Raw genomic sequence first — 18,247 nt, 5'->3', positions numbered from 1 at the left:
AAGATAGAAATCAAAAGCATCCTCAAACTGAATGACAAAGGGGATACAAGCTATAAAAATCTGTAGGATACAGAAAAAGTGGTCCTAAGGGGAAAATTTGTAGCCTTAAATGCCTGTATCAAAAAGACAGAAATACCACAAATTAACAACCTAATGTCACATCTTAAGGAACTAGAACAGGAAGAGCAAATCAGACCCAAAGTCGGCAGGAGAAAAGAAACAAGCTCAGAGCAGAACTAAATGAAATGGGAAAAAATATATATAAAGGATCAATGAAACAAAAAGTTGGTTCTTTGAAAAAATAAACAAAATTGATAGTCCTTTAGCTAGATTAATCACAAATAGAAGAGAAAGGACCCAAATAAGCTCAATCAGAAATATAAAAGAGGATGTTAACAACTGATACCATAGAAATATAAACTATTATCCATGAATGGCATGAAAATCTCTGTGCACATAACCTAGATAATGTAGAGAAAATGGATAAATTCCTTGAAACACACAACCTCCCAAGACTCAATCAGGAAGAAATAGAAATCCTAAACAGACCAATAGTGAGCAGTGAGATGGAAACAGTAACAATTAAAAAAAAAAAAAATCTCCTGACAACAAAAAAGCCCTGGACCAGGCTGGATTCACAGCCAAATCCTACCAGACCCACAAAGAAGAACTGGTGCCTATCCTAACAGAAATTATTCCATAGCATCAAGGAGGAGGGAATCCTGCCTAACTCATTCTATGAAGCCAGTATCACCTTAATACCAAAGCCAGAAAAGGACACAACAACAACAACAACAATAACAATAAAAACTACAGACCAATATTCCTCATGAATATACAAGCAAAAATCCTCAACAAAATACCAGCAAAGTGAATTCAATAGCACATCAAAAAAACAACTCACCATGATCAAGTGAGCTTCAACCCAGGGATGTAAGGATGGTTCAACATATGCAAATTAATAAATGTGATTCACCATATAAACAGAAGCAAAAATAAAGACCATATGATCATCTCAATATATGCAGAAAAAGCATTTGATAAAATCCAGCACCCTTTCATGATAAAAACCCTCAACAAACTAGGCATCAATTAGAGGAACATACTTCAAAATTACAAAAGCCACATATGACACACACAGCCAACATCCTCTGAATGGGAAAAAGCTAAAAGCATTCCCCTTAAGAATTGGAACAAGACAAGTGTGCCCATTGTCACCACTTCTATTCAACATAGTACTGGAAGTCCTAGTCAGAGCAATCAAGAAAGAGAAAGAAATAAAGAGTATCCAACTTGGGAAAGAGGAGTTCAAACTATCACTTTTCACTAAATATATGATCTTATATCTAGAAAATCCCAAAGACTCCACTAAAAGACTCCCAGAATTGATAAATTCATCAAAGTTTTAAGTTACAAAATCAATGTACACAAATCAGTAGTGTTTGTATATACTAATAACTGTCAAGCTGACAGTCAAATCAAAGACTCGATACCATTCACAATAGCTACAAAGAAAATACTCAGGAATTTACTTAACCAAGGAGGTGAAAGAGCTCTACAAAGAGAACTACAAAACACTGATGAAAGAAATCACAGATTACACAAATATCTCATGCTCCTGGATCAGCAGAATCAACATTGTTAAAATGTCTATACTACTCAAAGTTATTTACAGATTCAATGCAATCCCCATCAAAATATTAACATCATATTTCACAGATCTAGAAAAAAAAATTCTACACTTCATTTGGAACCAAAAAAGAGCCTGAATAGCCAAAGCAATCTTAAGCAAAAAGAATCTCAAGGCATCACCTTACAGGACTTCAAATTATACTACAAGGCTATAGTAACCAAAATAGCACAGTACTGGTATAAAAGTAGAGACATAGACCAATGGAACAGAATAGAGAACCCAGAAATAAAACCTATCTACAACCAACTGATCCTTGACAAAGCAGACAACAATATACACTGGGGAAAGGAAGCACTACTCAATAAATAGTGCTGGGAAAACTGATACCCACATGCAGAAGAATGAAACAGGGCCCCTGTCTCTTGGCATATATAAAAATTCAAGATGGACAAAAGGCTCAAATGTAAGGCATGAAACCATAAAATTTCTAGAAGAAAATGTAGGAAAAACTCTTCTAGACATCAGCCTAGGCAAAGAATTTATGACTAAGACCCCAAAGGCAAATACAGCAACAACAAAAATAAATAAATGGGACTTGATTAAATTAGAAATCTTCTGCACAGCAAAGGAAATAATCAACACAGTAAATAGACAACCTACAGAATGGGAGAAAATATTCATAAGCTATACATCTGATAAAAGGCTAATGTTCACAATCTACAAAGAACTCAATCAGTAAGGAAAAAAACATACAACCCCTCTAAAAAGTGGGCCAAAGACATGAATAGAAGTTTTTCAAAAGAAGACAAAGACATGGCCAAACATATGAAAAGAAATGCTCAACTTCACTAATCATCAGATAGCAAATTAAAACAGTAATGAGATAGCGCCTTACCCCTGTCAGAATGGCCATTACTAAAAAGTTAAAAGCAATAGATGCTGGCGTGGATGCAGAGAGAAAGGAATGCTTATACACTGTTGGTGGGACTACAAATTAGTACAACTTCTGTGAAAAACAGTATGGAGATTTCTCAAAGAAATGTATACTTACCACTGGACCCAGCAATCCCACTACTGCATGTCTACCTAAAGGAATAGAAGTCATTTTATCAAAAAGACACCTATACACGAATGTTTACTGCAGCACATTTCACAATTGCAAAGATGTGGAATCAACCTAAGTGCCTACCAATTCATGAATGGATTCAGAAAATGTGGTATATATACACATCATGAGTACTACTCCACCATAAAAAGGAGTGAAATAATATCATTCTCAGCAACTTGGATGGAACTGGAGACCATTATCCTAAGTATCTCAGCAATGGAAAAACAAACACCCCATGTACTCTTTAATAATTGGGAACTAATTGATGGGCACATGTGGACACAGAGATATAAAGATTATTGGAATCCAAGAAGAGGAAAGCGCGAGGGGAAGGTTAAAAACCCACCTGTTGGGTACAATGAACACTATTTGGGTGATGGTCACACTAAAAGCCCCGACTTAAGCATTATAAAAAGTATCCATGTAACAAAAGCATTTATACCCCCTTAAGATAATGACTCATCACTGAAGCTTTAAATGGTAGTCATTTCTATTCAGACATGCTTCCGAAAAGTTCAGTGTAGAGGGATCATAAAAATTCATATTCCCTACATCCTTAGGGAGACGAAGTTTGTATATAAAAATTAGTTATTACATTTTCAGGTGCAAGTAAAGGACTAGCAGCAACGTTGCTCTGAGCAGATGTGCAGGTATGAGTGTACGTTCTATTGGGAGAGAAAGGTGTTCAAGTTTAGGTGTAGCATTTGGAATTTCATTTTCATGTCTGAATTGATCCTGATCCAAAAGACTGAAGAATAAAATAGACTAAGAATTCATTCATTCAGAAAATATTTAGTTTTAATTTTGTGTGGTGCCTCTTATATTCCAAGCACTGCCCTGGATAATGGAAATATGATGATGAATAAAACACATAGTCCTTGTCCTCGTGAAGAGCACATTCTTACAGGATGACAGACTATACCCAAATAGCCAAACACATATATCATGTCAGTATAGCGACATGGTACGATGAAAGCAAGGAAGCAAAGGAAGCGGACCTCTGTGAGTGTTGTCGGGTCGGTGTCACCACTCAACCTCCCCACCATGGCTATGGCCACACTAAAAGGTTCACCTGCTACAAGCAAGAAGCTTACAGGAACCACCAGTTCTAGTTTTACTTCTTTCCTGTTTCTTGAAATATATTTCTTTCAGTTAGTCTTAGTTTAATTCTATTGATGCTAAATAGCTGATATGAAAAGTTTAAAAAACAAAACAGCAACATCTCCCCTTTCAAATTATTGACCAAATTGTCCCCTGCTGAGCTCATGCTTGCTTCTGACCTAATAAGGATGCATCCCAGAAATTATGATCAACAATGCTAGCACGCTGAGGTGACAGTTTTCATTAAAAAATCATTTCAGATCAAGAACTCTGCTGATTATCTTGTATAAGCAAGGAGTAACTTTTGTTTTACCAGATTTTTTCCCCTGGATAAGTCACAAGCTAATAACATGGCAAAATTAGGTCAGAACGCAGGCAAGAACACTTTTTCCTCTCTCCTCACCTCTTAAGAAAAATAGACCTTAAACTATTCCCCTCAATGCTATCCAAATCCAGTAATTAGATAACAAATCTTTTTCTTTTCTCTCCTTGTCCTTATTTACACGCCAGGGTGTTGGGCTCAATCTGAGGTCTCTTCCAGTCCCTAATTTCTATGAAGCCCCAGTTAGACTGCCCTTCCTTCGGGCAAGAATGCCTCCCACCATTATAGACAGCCAGCAGCCTGCCATTTCCTGCAAGTCTTGATGGCATGTATACACAGTCTAAGCGCTGGGCTCTTTCATTCTAGATGAACGGCTACCAGAAAAGGATCAAAGATGCTACTGAAAAACTGATGGCTCTGGTTGCTGAGCTGTCCATGAAACAAGCCCTGACCATTGAACTGCAGAAGGAAGTCAAGGAGAAAGAAGAATTCATCTTCTCTTGCAATTCCAGGATAGAGAGGGGTCTGCCACTCAATAAGGAGATTGAGAAAGAATGGTTGAAGGCACTTCGAGATGAAGAAATGTGTGCCTTGGCCATTGCTGAGAAGTCTCAGGTAAGCTTTGGCTCCTGTTTTGCATTTGTGCCAGGAGAGGCTGCTTTCAGGGGGTCATTCCTCCCACAACATAGGAACAATTCCCCACTACTACCCCACACACAGTCCAAATAGTCATTACAAGTTTCTTTTTTTATATTATATAGATAAGTTCAGCAGTCCAAAGTGCCATAATCCTCCCTGAAGGACACTTGGAAAGCATCAAGGCCCACCCGACAGCCTCGCCTCCGGGCCTTCCCCCAGCATAGCAATGCCCAGGCCGGCACAGGTCTCCAATCTCTGTTTTCACACCCCTGCTCAGGACCACACCTGACTCTTCCATGCCCACGTCCTGTGGCCTCCACAGCACATTGGGAGGCCTGCAACCATACTATGATCGCCACAGCCTTCTGCAGATGCTTAACTTGCACAGCACAGGCCTCAGTGCCACCTTCTCCCAGCACTGGCCTAAGTCTGGGTCTGTCACTGGCTCCACCTGCAAGCTGGATGCCCAGTTCTTCTGTCTACCCCCCATGACCTTTCAATATTCTTAGAATGGAATTAGGCATCTCTTTCCAAGGAGACTGCATCCTGGGGACGTACAGCACACTCTTAGATTGTCAAGTGATGTCACCAAAAGGACCACCATTTACTCCCTGACCCAAGAAAAAGCTGTATTCCACACATACACTAGGAATGCCCCTGCACAGGGTTCGTAATTTCCATACCGTTTGGGACTATACATTTTAGGGCATTCAGATTTTACCTGTGGTGTCCCACTGTCATTTACCTGTATCCATTGTGTAAAGTTATGTTTGTGGCCATAAGAGATTATTTTTCAGAGGCACAGGCAGAATCTTAAAGATCTTGAGACTCAAAGCAAGCTGCTGGCCATTTTTCTTCTCTGCTTCCACTTCAATTCTTTCTCTCTTTTATTGTAACATTTCCTCATCAATGACTTAGCAAAGGAAATATGTTGTCCTGCCTTTGTCAAAAATAGGGAAATAATTAGTGCTTGATAACAGATAATTGAGGTTGGAACATAGAACGTTTAGGACTCACCAACAGTTTATTGATAGAAACTCTAACCCCGCAGAACAGTGTGATGCTAGAGCAGTACTGCCTGTTCCAATGAGATACAACATGCGCACATGTGCTCGTGTTTGGTGACGCCACCCTCCTACCCTTCTGTCCTTTGGCTGTGCTGGCTGATAATCCCCAAAGACTGCTCAGACCCAGCTGTGTATTTTGGGACCCAAAGATGAAGTGATTTCACCAGAGTTTTCAGAAAACTGAAAAGGAAAAATCATTCTTTGCAGGAGTTCCTGGAAACAGACAGTCACCTGCTGCCCAATGGAGTTTACACGACTGCAGAGCAGCGTCCAAATGCCTACATCCCAGAAGCAGACGCCACTCTTCCTTTGCCAAAACCATATGGCGCTTTGGCTCCTTTTAAGCCCAGCGAACCTGGAGGCAACATGAGGCACATAAGGAAACCTGTTATAAAGCCAATTGAAATCTGAGTATGTGAACCAGTCCCGGCCTCTCAAGGAGAGGACTTCAAACAGTCTTCCTTGTACCCACCCCTGGAAAATGTGAGAATAGTTGTAAAATTACAGATAAATAAGGTAACCGCAATTAACAGAGTAGAACATGGTTTCCATTTACACCAGCTAAATTTTACATAATATTGAGGACATAAAATTGTCTTACAACTAAGTCAAACAATATATTTGAATTGCTCTTTTTTTACTCTTTATATTGATTATATTTCAGAAATATGTAGTTGGCAAGATGCTGTGAAAATGCACTAAAAATAAAACAATTTTCAATGAAGTACAGAAACTGGCAGAGTGGTCTTTGCTCATTAAAGAAAAAAATACTACTCACTATATATATTTTAAAAATGTAGAATATTTGAAAAGGAAAATATCCCAAGTATCACAAAGGCGTAACTCACTTTGTTGAGTGAGAAGTGGCACTTGAAGCTAATGTTGGTAAACCTAAGTCATGCAAAAAGCAGCAGTGAGGCTTGTCATTTCTAAAGTAATGTTATGGCGATTCTTTTTACAAGAATCCCTTTGCTGCAAAAATAATTATGTCCTAAATTTAGCTTCCTTATAAACCCAGATTTTTCACATTATTGTAAATAAAGTTCTTATATCAGATTTTTCAAAATCTCAATTAAAATATTTTTAACTTTGCATGTGAGTGGAAAGAACTGAAAATGAGGCCAGTTCTACTTTTCTTCATTACTCTAATTTTATTGCATTTCACCCAAGTGTATTTTCCTAATTCTGACATATTTTCTCATGTACAAGGTTCTCATGTAGGTTTGAAAGCTGTCATTTTACATTCGCTAATATGCTGAAACAATCTTTAGTAGTGGTAGTAGTTAGGAATTTTGTCACAACTTGGAGTAAGAAATATCACCATCCCTTAATTTTGCTAAATCACACATAATCTGTTTCAAGCCCCCATCCTGCCAGACTAGAGAGAAATTTAATCTCATTCTCAGTCTATGAGTCCTAAATGTAACCTGATTGCTTTGTGAAGTGATTATAAAGCAACTACTTGGGAGTGCCCTTGATAAGTAACACTGCATAAGCCATGTGGTTAACACAAAGAGATACTGCATACTTAAACATCATTCCTGTGTTTAGGAATCAGTAACCTCATTGAGGATTCAAAAAATAACACAGATAGGAAGTGTGAACAACTTAATAGAAAAATAATTTTTAGAAACCGTAAGGATTTATGCTTACATATTACAACGTGTGCTTGCTGGTTCAGAGAAGGCACCACCATGTGCTGGAATGGCCTGGATCACAGTCAAATGGGAATTTTTGTCTGGCCCTTGAACATGAATAAGATTTTAAAAGGTGAGAGGGATTCCAGGTGAGGAAAATAGCCTGAGCAAGGCTTGGAAGTAAGAGAAAAGTTGTGTTCAAGGCCCAGTGAAGTGGCCTGGCTGGACTAGAGTGTTCATATTGTATAAGGCTGGAATTTGGGAGACCTTGTATGTCAAGGAGTTTGAACTTTATCTATAATGAATGGCAAGTTTTTGAAAGATTATGAGCAGAGTAACAGGTTCAAACTAAAGTTTATCTCAAATACATGTTGGATAAATTAGACCTAAGGAAGCAGCTGAAACAATGCAGGTATGAAAAGAAATGAATGAAAGCAGGGATTGAAAGACAATGACCTTATCAAGAGAAAGAATCAGCATTGCATTGGTGATTTGGCACCAAGATTTTGAGTCTGGGTGTCCCATGAAGTGTTTGACCAAAAATGGAAATTCTATAGGAAAGGACAATTTTTACAACACAATGATTTTAGAAAGTAAATTGAATGATCATACTAGCTAGTGATATTTATAATCATTAAAATTTCACAAGTTCAGTGTGAAGAGAGAAAAGCAAAGGGTTATGGGCTGACCCTGGGTCAGAATGAAGTCACTATAGAAAAGAGAAAAAGGAAAATGGTAGAAACCAGTTAGGTGTCGTGAGGGCCACTGGAGGAACATATTATGGTTCCTGGCTCAAATAAAAAGGCTATGTTCAAAAAATAGGAAGAGTCAGGCCAAAACTTTCAGAGTTCTTTTTAATGACAAGATATTACTAAATCAAACTTTTATAAATATAAAAAATTAAATACAGATTAATCTGAACTATCAAAACACAAACACCACTCTAAATACTAAGCACAAATTACTATATGTTACAAATTATTCTGTACTGGAGATGGCAGATTTGATTTAGTCCGAATTCAGTTTTTTTTTTAAATTAGCCTCTTTCCAAGTAGTGTTCTTGTGCAACATTTTTCTGCTTGTTATATGTTATTTCAGTGACATATCCCAGTTTTTGCTTTCCAACCACTGTTCCCTACATTTTTAAAGCATATGTCAAGAGTGCAACAGAAACTAGCTCTTGGCCTATTAAGCTAGAGCTAGGAGGACAAACCACTAGGAAGGGCATCATTTATGCCATCGTCTGCCTCCTTGGGCTATTGATTTCTCTACACTTGACTGCTCAATGGTGATTCAAAATTGGACTGAGGTACAGCAGTTTAGTTCTGTCTGAACAAATACCCAACTGAAATTCAGATGGCTCAACAATATATTCAGATTTTTGTTACCAGTTTTAAATATTGCTAAAGAAGTCTCAACAAGAGTTAACGAGCAAGATTAAAATATTAGAAGTAGATCCAATTACATTGTCTCTTCTATAAGCCTAGAAGCACTGTGGTGTGTTTCAGAGCTGCTTCCTCTACAAATTCCGCATCCACGTTGTCATGTCCTTGAACAGCGTACAGATCTGGGGAAAAGAAAAACAGTGGGGGTGGGGGAGGAAGAGCCACTGTGGAGCCATGGAACATTTATAACTTTGTGCCCCATGGCTCCTCGAAATCATAATTGTTTTATATTTTATATTATTCTGAGAATGTGTTAAATTTTATTAAACTTTACACCAAGAAAGAGCATTTCTATCAACAAAATGGGCTTTAAACCCCTTAAACCCTTTTAAAACTTCAAAGGTGATTATGCCTTGGGTAATTTACCCTAGGTAGTAAATTGTATAAATTGCTAATGAAAACCAATTGCAAGAAGGACCCTACTTGTAAGTAAAAAGTATCTTGGGAAGAAACAGTTCACACAAGTGAATAGGGGCGAACTGATGTATCAACAGAAAAGTAGGAAAACCCTGAGAACAGGGGAGTGAATTACCTTGATTGGAGGATTCTATATCTGTCAGAATTTCAATGAAGTAGTTCAGAGGTAGAAATTCTACTCTGAATGACGACTTGTCAATCACAGAATTCCAAGGCTAAAAGGGAAACCACTTCTGGTATAAGTTGATTCTCCAAAACAAGCACAAATTTAAATAAAGCAATAAAAGCTACAATTGCTGCCGAAATGGATATGTTGAAATGGGCACATAGGATCCAAAACACATTTATTTAGTTGGTTTTGTCTCATAGACTCACCTGTTTCTTATAGTTCTGTAGCAGCCGTGTCACGTGGTTGCGAGAAATGATGTTAGAACTCATAGGATGATCCCAAAGTCTACAGATCTTCTGACCAATAAGCTATTATGCAAATTAAAAAATATGTGGAGGAGAATATATCTCACACTGCATTAAATAAACATACCTTATATCTATTCATAATTTTAAAAGTATTATTCTAAAGTAGTAAGTTTAAACGACAGGCCCTTTATGATTAAGCACCGTTGAAGAAAGGCCATGTTCCTAGGAGATATGCTTCTGAATTCTGAATAAATACTTCTTTAAATGCTACCTCAAGGAAAGCAGTTTATACATTGATGTTGCCAAATTCTTTATATAAACGGAGTTTATCTGCTACTCTTCAAATCTGGAGATGTGCATGCCAACTCTAAGTGATGTTTTGACAGGAAACTAAAGGGTGTAGGCATGTGTACATCAACTTCTCTGCCATTGTCTTGCCTAGCAGATTTTAATTCCCTTAGAGTACTGGGGGAAAAGAAAATCAAACTAAATGTTCAGCAATGTTCCCCCAGAGAGATCTAGCTATGGAAAATATGCTTTGTTTTCTATTCTTGCCTTTGCTCCAGTAAGCCTGCGGGGGAGGGGCTGCTACAGAGCAAGACATTAGGTCCAGAAGGCAAGGACAGCCCTTCGTGGGAGGACAGTGCTCAAGGTATGTAAACATCGGACAGAACTGGCTGGGGCTCCTAGGGTCAGGAAGTTTGCCCAATCAGAGGCTCGGACAACCTTGCACTGGAATTTCATATTTTCATAATATTTCCGACTCAGTAAGCTAATATCCCACACACACAAAAAGGAGTGCCTTTGTAACTCCTCCTCTCATGTTTCTCATTTTTCATTTGACCTGGGAATGTTTTCCTGCCACAGTAGAAATGCAGTAGGAAGAAATGCAGTTCCAGAACCTTCTGACCTCACCTGTATTTAAATTTATCAGTTTAAATGCCAAAAGCACATGTTTCCCCTGTCCCTCCTTCTCGGACTCAGATATAAACATTAGTGTGGTTTCCTAAGAGGAGAAAATGGCTACATGCTCTTACTGGGCTGTGCCAAGGCGAGCGCAGAGCCAGAAGAGCTAGCAGTTTGTAGGCCCAGTGGGAAACGGCTGACAGGGGTGGAGATGGATGGGATTTCTTGGAAAGGGCTAAAAAAGTGAAACAATTTAATTGACTTTAACCCAAAGCAAGTAAACTTTCCTCTTGCAAGAAGAAATTGAAGGAGGGTCATGCCAAGGCTTAGGGAGAAAATAAAATATAATTCGGGATTACCGGAGGAAGCCGTCCAATGATGCTGAATTTTAGTTTTTCGTTTTTCTCTGTATTGTCCAGATCTACAAGAAAGTTAGAGGTTGGCAAACAAAACTGGAATATCCATTTTAATACCACAGCAAGGTATTAATATATTTGAGTGGTTCATCTTGGTAATACATAGCCCAACCTTGTATTCTCAAGCTAATCTAACAACACTTTGAAAACTTCAGTTTGTGACTCTCCGAATAAAGAGGGATTTTTTTCTGTAACAGGCTGTCAGGCACAAAGCAATTTTACTGCCCAACTTAGAACAGAAGGTACCCTTGAGGGATGGCAACTGCTTTAAAATCTATATTAACAAAACTCCTGTATTAAAATATCATAATTGAATAATTTGAGTGATTATACAACAGACCTTAAAGTTCAAATTCACATAAGCACTGCGTCTCTCAATTTTTCTTGCATTTCATGTCTAACTGTGAGATGGCACAGCTAGTCAGCTGAAAGTAAGCCATTTCACGGCATTTTCCTGAGAAACAGTCCTATGGAGTCTCCTAGCCCTCATGTACAGAAAAGATATCCAATACCTGTGTGTACACTGAGAAGTCCTTTGGGGCCACTTGAGGGCTAAGGCACTTTAAATTGGCCCATAGGTTGGTTACAGGAAATGGACTATGCTCACAGAACCAGCTATGTAATGTGTGGGGCCCAGTGCAAAGTGAAAATGAGGAGGCTCTTGCTCAAATACTAAGAATATCAAGATTTAATGCAGAGCATTAAACTGAGCATAAGACCCTTCTGAGTGCAGCCGGCCCCGTGTGACTACACAGGGCACACACCCAGGAAGCCAGCCCTGGTAGTGCTCAGGTGGCACTAGCGCTCTGGCAAACTCGGGGTCTCTTACCTTTCATGAGCCTTATGACAGCTGTTTCAGTGAGAAGCAACACTCCACTATCGATGTAATGCAGCAGGTTGTGCAAAGGGAGACAGTGAACCCCAAGGATGGTGTGCAGAGTGTGAAAACCTAGGACGAGAGATCCAGGAGGGCAACAGTCAGCCGGCAACTCCGGCATCCCGGAGGGGATGAACAGATCACGTGAATAGAGCACTTAGCTCAGTGCTTGGCACCTGCAGTCAACTAAATTCCTTGAAGACAAGGTCTAAGTTTCCTTCTTTGTATTAATACAACTAAATATTGTGCTGGGCATACAGTAAGTTCCAAGTATATATTCCTTTCTCCTTGGGTCCCTTCCTAGGCAAAAAGAGGCAAGTTCTGCTCAATGAAAAGTGGTTTCTCAGTTTAATGTTTGTAGTTCTATAGTCAGATAGCATAAGAGAAGAGCTTCAAACTCCATACACGCAGGCTAATTATGGGGAAGAGGACCATTTTGCTATAGGGAAAAACATTTGGACCAGAAGGGAACAGTTTTTATGCCTGATCTGCAGGGATTTGACAGAGAGGTGGGCACTCTCTCAAGCCTGGGTCTCACGGGGAGTGCTAACCACACCAACCTAGAGCGCTACCTATACCATTAACGACAAAAGATAAAAGCAACATGCGTGGGGGAAGATATCAGGCCAGGAGAAAATCAGAAAAAGCCTTCTTGGAAAGATGGCATTTGAGGGGAGCTTTGAAGGATAAATGCAATTTCTAGGAGTAGAAATGAGGCAAGAGAATATATTGAATGGAGACAGTAGAAAAAGCCAGGTTCAGCCTGAGAAGATCTAGGCGAAAATCCTGCTGTATTCCTTACCAGCTGTAGGTAACTAAGACCTTCTGGGCCTCTATTTCTCCATTCCTAAAATGGGACCACTAGGCCCTCTCCCCACAGGGCTGCTTTGAGAACTACAGCCAGGTCTATAAAGAGCCTAGCAGGTGGCATAACAACAGTGGCCAATACTGGACATGTACTGAGACCCTCAATCTGTGCACTGGCTCATTTCATCCTCACACATCACCATGGGGTGGGAATGACTAGACTCTCGTTTCCCGGGAGGGGAAACTGAGATTCACAGGAGCAAAGAAACTTGCCCAGGTATATAAATAGCAAGTAGTGAGTTGAAATTTGAGTGCAGGCTGTGGGATTTTAGCCTAGGCTTTCACCATATCATCATCTTGCCTCAGTAACTGGTAGCTGTGTTAATGGGACAATATGAACAGAGGCCCGAAGGTGAGAGAGTGTGGGGCAAATTCAGAACACATTAAATGATCCAGTTGAGTTAGAATCTTGTATGAGAGAGGAATGATTAAGAGGTAAGCTTGGAGAGGTTCATTTATTCCTCAAATCCCTTCTGTACACTGGGCAAGGGGCTAGGTGTACGATAATGAGCAAAACAGGCACAAATGCTGCTCCCATGCACTTTGCAGTCTCACGGGGGAGGCAGACAATCAAATAATCACCTTTTTTTTTTAATGTGACCAGTTCTGTGCTTGCAATGCATGTGACAGAAGTTGAATGCTGAATGACAGCAAGAGATTTATTAGTTTAGGAGACTTTGGGGAGGCACTGAAAGTTTTTGAGCAGGACAGAAAGAGGATTTGAGTTTTACTTTTGAAATATTAATGTGGCAACAAGCAAACAATGGACTGGAGTTAACAGTTTGCCACAGGAGGTATGAAGACCCACAGGGAGGCGATTGCCTGAACATGTAACACGACATCAACAATGAACGAAGAGGGAAAGAGTCGGAGAGGCAGGGTAACATGTACAGGCTTGGAGACTGACTGAATGTGGGAATGACAGAGAAGAATCACGCAAAGGAATGATGCCCAGGGAGCAGGGCAAGGATTCAGAGAAATCATCGAATTTTCTCTGAGCACTTAAATCACACGCAGTGGGACAGTCTTAAGTCCTGGTAACATGGAGGGTCAAATGAAGTATTGACTCGGCCCACAAGCAGATGTTAATGGGCTGACAACAGGATGAGTCTACTGGCTTTCCTGAATCAAAAAGAAAAATCATGATTTTTACTCGCTAATTAAAAAGGGATTTTTTTCAAATGCATTTGGAAATTCTTCCCAAAGCTAAAAACAAGTTACAAATTATTTCTGAGGAAAAGTTTATATTAGCTTACTGATCTTATTGATTTCTTGGATTCAAAATTTCTCCTCCAGCCTTGTGTCCCTGTTTTAAAGATTCCTGGCGACCCAACATCCTCTATCTCTAGGGCACAGTCCCAAGTTCAGTGCGTTCCTGGCTTCCTTTCCCTATGTCAGCTCTTATCACCAGAGCAAATTGGCTATACCTACGCATCTGTTCCCTCCAGCTTTAGTCCTCATCCTCCAGGGCTCCTGACCTCCTCTAGCCAGCGAGAACACAGGTCCTTTTTAAACAGAAAATACCTTCACTCTAAACCATGACTTCCTTTTCGTGGTCTTCATTCCCTTCTTTTCTTTAACCAATTCAGGTCATAAGTGTCTGACACTTGGAACTCAAACAGTCCTCACTAGTGCAGTAGGCCTGGGAAGTGAGCACGCTTACACGCGTACACATGTGAGCACCCTGAATTTATACACACATGCAGGTGGTACGCACACACACAAACGCTGCACTGTCACTTCACCCCTCTATTTTCATGTCGCTGGAGGGAAATAAACATTTAAGGGAAAAGGAGAGAGAAACTGCTCTTCCTTACCTGACCCATGGACACAAGCCATTAAAGTTTACTCATAATAACGCTCAATCGCTATGGAGAACATTTTTCTATGTTTTCCCTCCCTATCCCCATGAAGGAATGTGAGTTCTGTAGAAAATGGATTTTTTATGCTTGGTTAGGCGTAATCATGTCCTAAGTCAGTTCCACTTATTTCAAAAAGGAATTGAACATCTGTGGTGAATAAATCTGAAATTTTCAATCTATTCCCTTACAAAGTTTTTTGTGTTAACAATTGAGAATTTAATCCAGACTATGCAGGAGGCTGAGGTGTGAAGATCACTTAAGGCTGGCAGTTTGAGACCATCCTGGGCAACATGGCAAAATTCTGCCTCAAAAAAAAGAACGAATTTAAGCCAGAAAGCCATGTATAGTTTTCATGAAATCTCCCTGATAATTCATATTCCATTGGGATAAGTGTAAACCATCCATTCACCTCATGAATGGGCACTTTTGAATCCCTTTATAGTGAAAAGAAACTCCTTTTGTACCTCCACTACAAGGAGATCTTCTAAAATAAGATGTATAGAAGGAGGAAGCATGAAGGATTCCAAACCGTATCAGACACATCATAAATGCAGAGAAGCTGAGATATGGGGATTCTTTGGGCCCATAAATAGCCAGTTTCAACATCGACTAATCCAACTGGAACATAAAATTCAACAGGCAGCACAGAACGGTAGTTAAAAGCATAGATTTTGGAGCTAGACTACCTGAATTTGAATATTAGCTCTGTCACTTAATAGCTGTGTGATCTTTAGGAAAATTATTTAGCCTTTCTGGCCTTAGTTTTCCATCTATAAACTAGGAGCAATATCAAGTGAGATTATACGAAAGTGCCATTTTTGTTGGTCAAAAACTGGTTGGATACTGACAATTTAATGTGGTTCAATTTAAGTTTCCACCACTTGGATTGTTATGAAAATTAAATGTGCTAATTTTTATGTGAAGTATACAAAATGGGCACCATATAGGTGTTGGCTTAACTAAAACAAAGAAATGAATTAATGATACATGGATGGATAGATGTATATGAATGAATTAACTAAATAAAACCAGCTGACATATATTATGTAGTTACAGCTATCATAAAGCTTAACCCTCATTAGAACTTATATGCAACAATAAATTCTGTGTACATATAGGCAACCAATCTTCAACAAAGGCACCAAGAACACACAATAGGGAAAGGATAGTCTCTTTGATAAATGATGTTGGGAGGACTGACTATCCACATGCACAAGAATGAAATGGGACCCTTATCTTTGTCAAACACAAAAATCAACTCAAAATGGATTAAAAACTTAAATGTAAGACCTGAAACTGTAAAAACCCCTAGACGAAAATATAGGAGGAAAGCTCTATGGTATTGGCCTTGGCAATGATTTCTTGGATATGACATCAAAAGCACAAAAAACAAAAGTAAAAATATGTAAGTGGGACTACATCAAACTAAAAAGCTCTGCACAGAAAAACAATCAACAGAGTGAAGGCACAACTTATGGAACAGGAGAAAATATTTGCAAAGCATATGTCTAATGAGGAGTTAATACTCCATAACACTTAAAGAACTCAATTCAATAGCAAGAAAACAAATAACCATATTAAAAAATGGGCAAAGTGCTAGGCACAGTGGTGCATGCCTGTAAACCCAACAACTCGGGAGGCTGAGGCGGTAGGGTCGCTTGAGGCAAGACTCCTGTGTTTTTTTTTTTTTTAAAAAAAAAAAAAGGGACTTGAATTGACATTTCTCAAAAGATGACATACAAATGGCCAAAAATTATATGAAAAGAAGCTCAACATCACTAATCATCAGGGCAATGCAAATCAAAACTACAAAGAGATATCACCTCATACCTCTCAGGATAGCTATTATCAAAAGCACAAAATATAAGTGCTGGCAAGAATGTGGAAAAATTAGAACCCTTATACACTATTGGTGGGAATGTAAAGTGGTACAGCCACTGTGGAAAATAGTATGGAAGTTCCTCAAAAATTTAAAGATACAATTAACATATGATCCAGTAATCCCATTTCTGGGTATATATCCGTAAGAATTGAAATCAGGAGCTTACAGAGATACATACACTCCCTGTGTTCATTACAGCATTATTCACAACAGCCAAGTAATGGAAACCACCTAAATGTGAATTGACAGATAAATGGATAAAAACATAGACCATATATACAATGGGGCCCAGCATGGCAGCTCACGCCTGTAATCCTAGCACTCTGGGAAGCAGAGGCAGGAGGATCACTTGAGCTCAGGAATTTGAGACCAGCCTGAACAAGAGCGAGACCCCGTCTCTACTAAAAATGGAAAAATTAGCTGGGTATCAAGGCATGTGCCTGCAGTCCCAGCTACTCAGGAGGCTGAGGCAGGAGGATCACCTGAGCCCAGGAGTTGGAGGCTGCAGTGAGCTGTGATGACACCACTGCACTCTACCCCAGGGCAACTGAGTGAGACTCTCATAAAAAAAGAAAAAGAAAGAAATTGAACCCTCCTTTCTCACTCTCCCTAAAAAAGAATATACATACAATGGAATATTATTCAGCCTTAAAAAAGGAATGAAACCCTGCCCATACATGACAACATGGATGAACCTGGAGGACATTACGCTACGTGAAATAAACCAGTCACAGAAGGACAAATATCCCATGATTCCACTTACATGATGTATCTGAAATAGTCAAACTCACAGAAACAGAGAGCATACTGGTGGTTGCCAGGGGCCGGGAAGAGGGGGAAAGGGGAATTGCTGTTTAACGGGTATAAAGTTTCAGTTACATAAGATGAATAAGTTCTAGAGATCTGCTATTCAACATTGTGCCTAGAGTTAACAATACTGTATTGTGCACTGAAAAATTTGTCAAGAGGGTAGATCTCATGTTAAGTGTTCTTACACAATAATTACACAATAAAAAAAGAACACATATAATGAACACAAGGCAGGTAGTTTATAACAAACAGGATCTTATTTCTTATAATGGATACTGACTTAATATGCACATCTTCCTAATTAGAACTTACTAATCTTTACAACTGCTCTAATTTCTAGCACATTACCTGGCATGTAATAGTTGCTAAACAAATATTTGTTGACTGAATGAACAAATGACCAATTAAATGGATGACTGCATATACATGTCCCAAGGGTGTTTTGGGGCCTGACTTGGTCCAGTGTCAAAATCCTAAGGGAAATTTCTAGCTTCCGAGCACACAAGAATCACTTCAATTCTTGGCACCAAGCCAAACCTTCTTCCTTCTGCGTGTTAACTGTCAGACATCTCGGTCAGATAAATTAGGCCTGGAGACATCAGAGAAAGAGCTCCCTGCCACAGCTCTACTGGTTCAAATTATCCTAGAAGGTTGTACGGGGCCCAGCCTAGGCTGTCTAAAGTTAGTCCCAAGCTACAGCACAGTCCAGTTGTCAGGGGAGCTCTGGCCAGCAGAGACCAGCTTTAGGGCTCCTCTCTCACAGTGACACCAGACACACCATTTCTCCCACACAGGTCTCATCATTAAACTCAATATGCCACAGTTTGGAGCCCATGTGAAG

The 18,247-nt window shown here is 39.4% G+C and overlaps 2 protein-coding genes across 9 annotated transcripts in view; one reads left to right on the top strand and one right to left on the bottom strand.

The window, feature by feature from the left end:
• CCDC146 (coiled-coil domain containing 146) overlaps window positions 1-6,594 on the top strand; it is a 149,119-nt gene extending 142,525 nt beyond the window's left edge. Inside the window, exons 18-19 of the mRNA XM_069461335.1 lie at window positions 4,531-4,779; window positions 6,078-6,594. Of these exons, the coding sequence (XP_069317436.1) occupies window positions 4,531-4,779; window positions 6,078-6,281 (453 nt within the window). The 3' untranslated portion in view covers window positions 6,282-6,594. The remainder of the gene's footprint in view (window positions 1-4,530; window positions 4,780-6,077) is intronic.
• A 1,764-nt stretch (window positions 6,595-8,358) lies between these two features.
• Window positions 8,359-18,247, bottom strand: part of GSAP (gamma-secretase activating protein) — an 85,122-nt gene continuing 75,233 nt past the window's right edge. For 5 of the 8 annotated variants that reach the window (XM_069461336.1, XM_069461338.1, XM_069461339.1 and 2 more), the window contains 5 exons: window positions 11,938-12,057; window positions 11,052-11,113; window positions 9,745-9,846; window positions 9,485-9,584; window positions 8,359-9,074 (listed from right to left, as the gene is read on the bottom strand). In XM_069461336.1, coding sequence (XP_069317437.1) covers window positions 8,983-9,074; window positions 9,485-9,584; window positions 9,745-9,846; window positions 11,052-11,113; window positions 11,938-12,057 — 476 coding nt within the window. In that variant the 3' untranslated portion in view covers window positions 8,359-8,982. Of the gene's footprint in view, window positions 9,075-9,484; window positions 9,585-9,744; window positions 9,847-11,051; window positions 11,114-11,937; window positions 12,058-14,669; window positions 14,862-18,247 lie in introns of all 8 variants that reach the window. The other 3 variants (XR_011231747.1, XM_069461337.1, XM_069461340.1) reach the window with 3 other exon arrangements.

This window comes from Eulemur rufifrons, chromosome 29, assembly GCF_041146395.1.
Source record: "Eulemur rufifrons isolate Redbay chromosome 29, OSU_ERuf_1, whole genome shotgun sequence".
Taxonomy (NCBI): Eukaryota; Metazoa; Chordata; class Mammalia; order Primates; family Lemuridae; genus Eulemur; species Eulemur rufifrons.
Note: the sequence above shows the minus strand (reverse complement) of the source record. Positions and strands in the feature narration are given on the sequence as shown.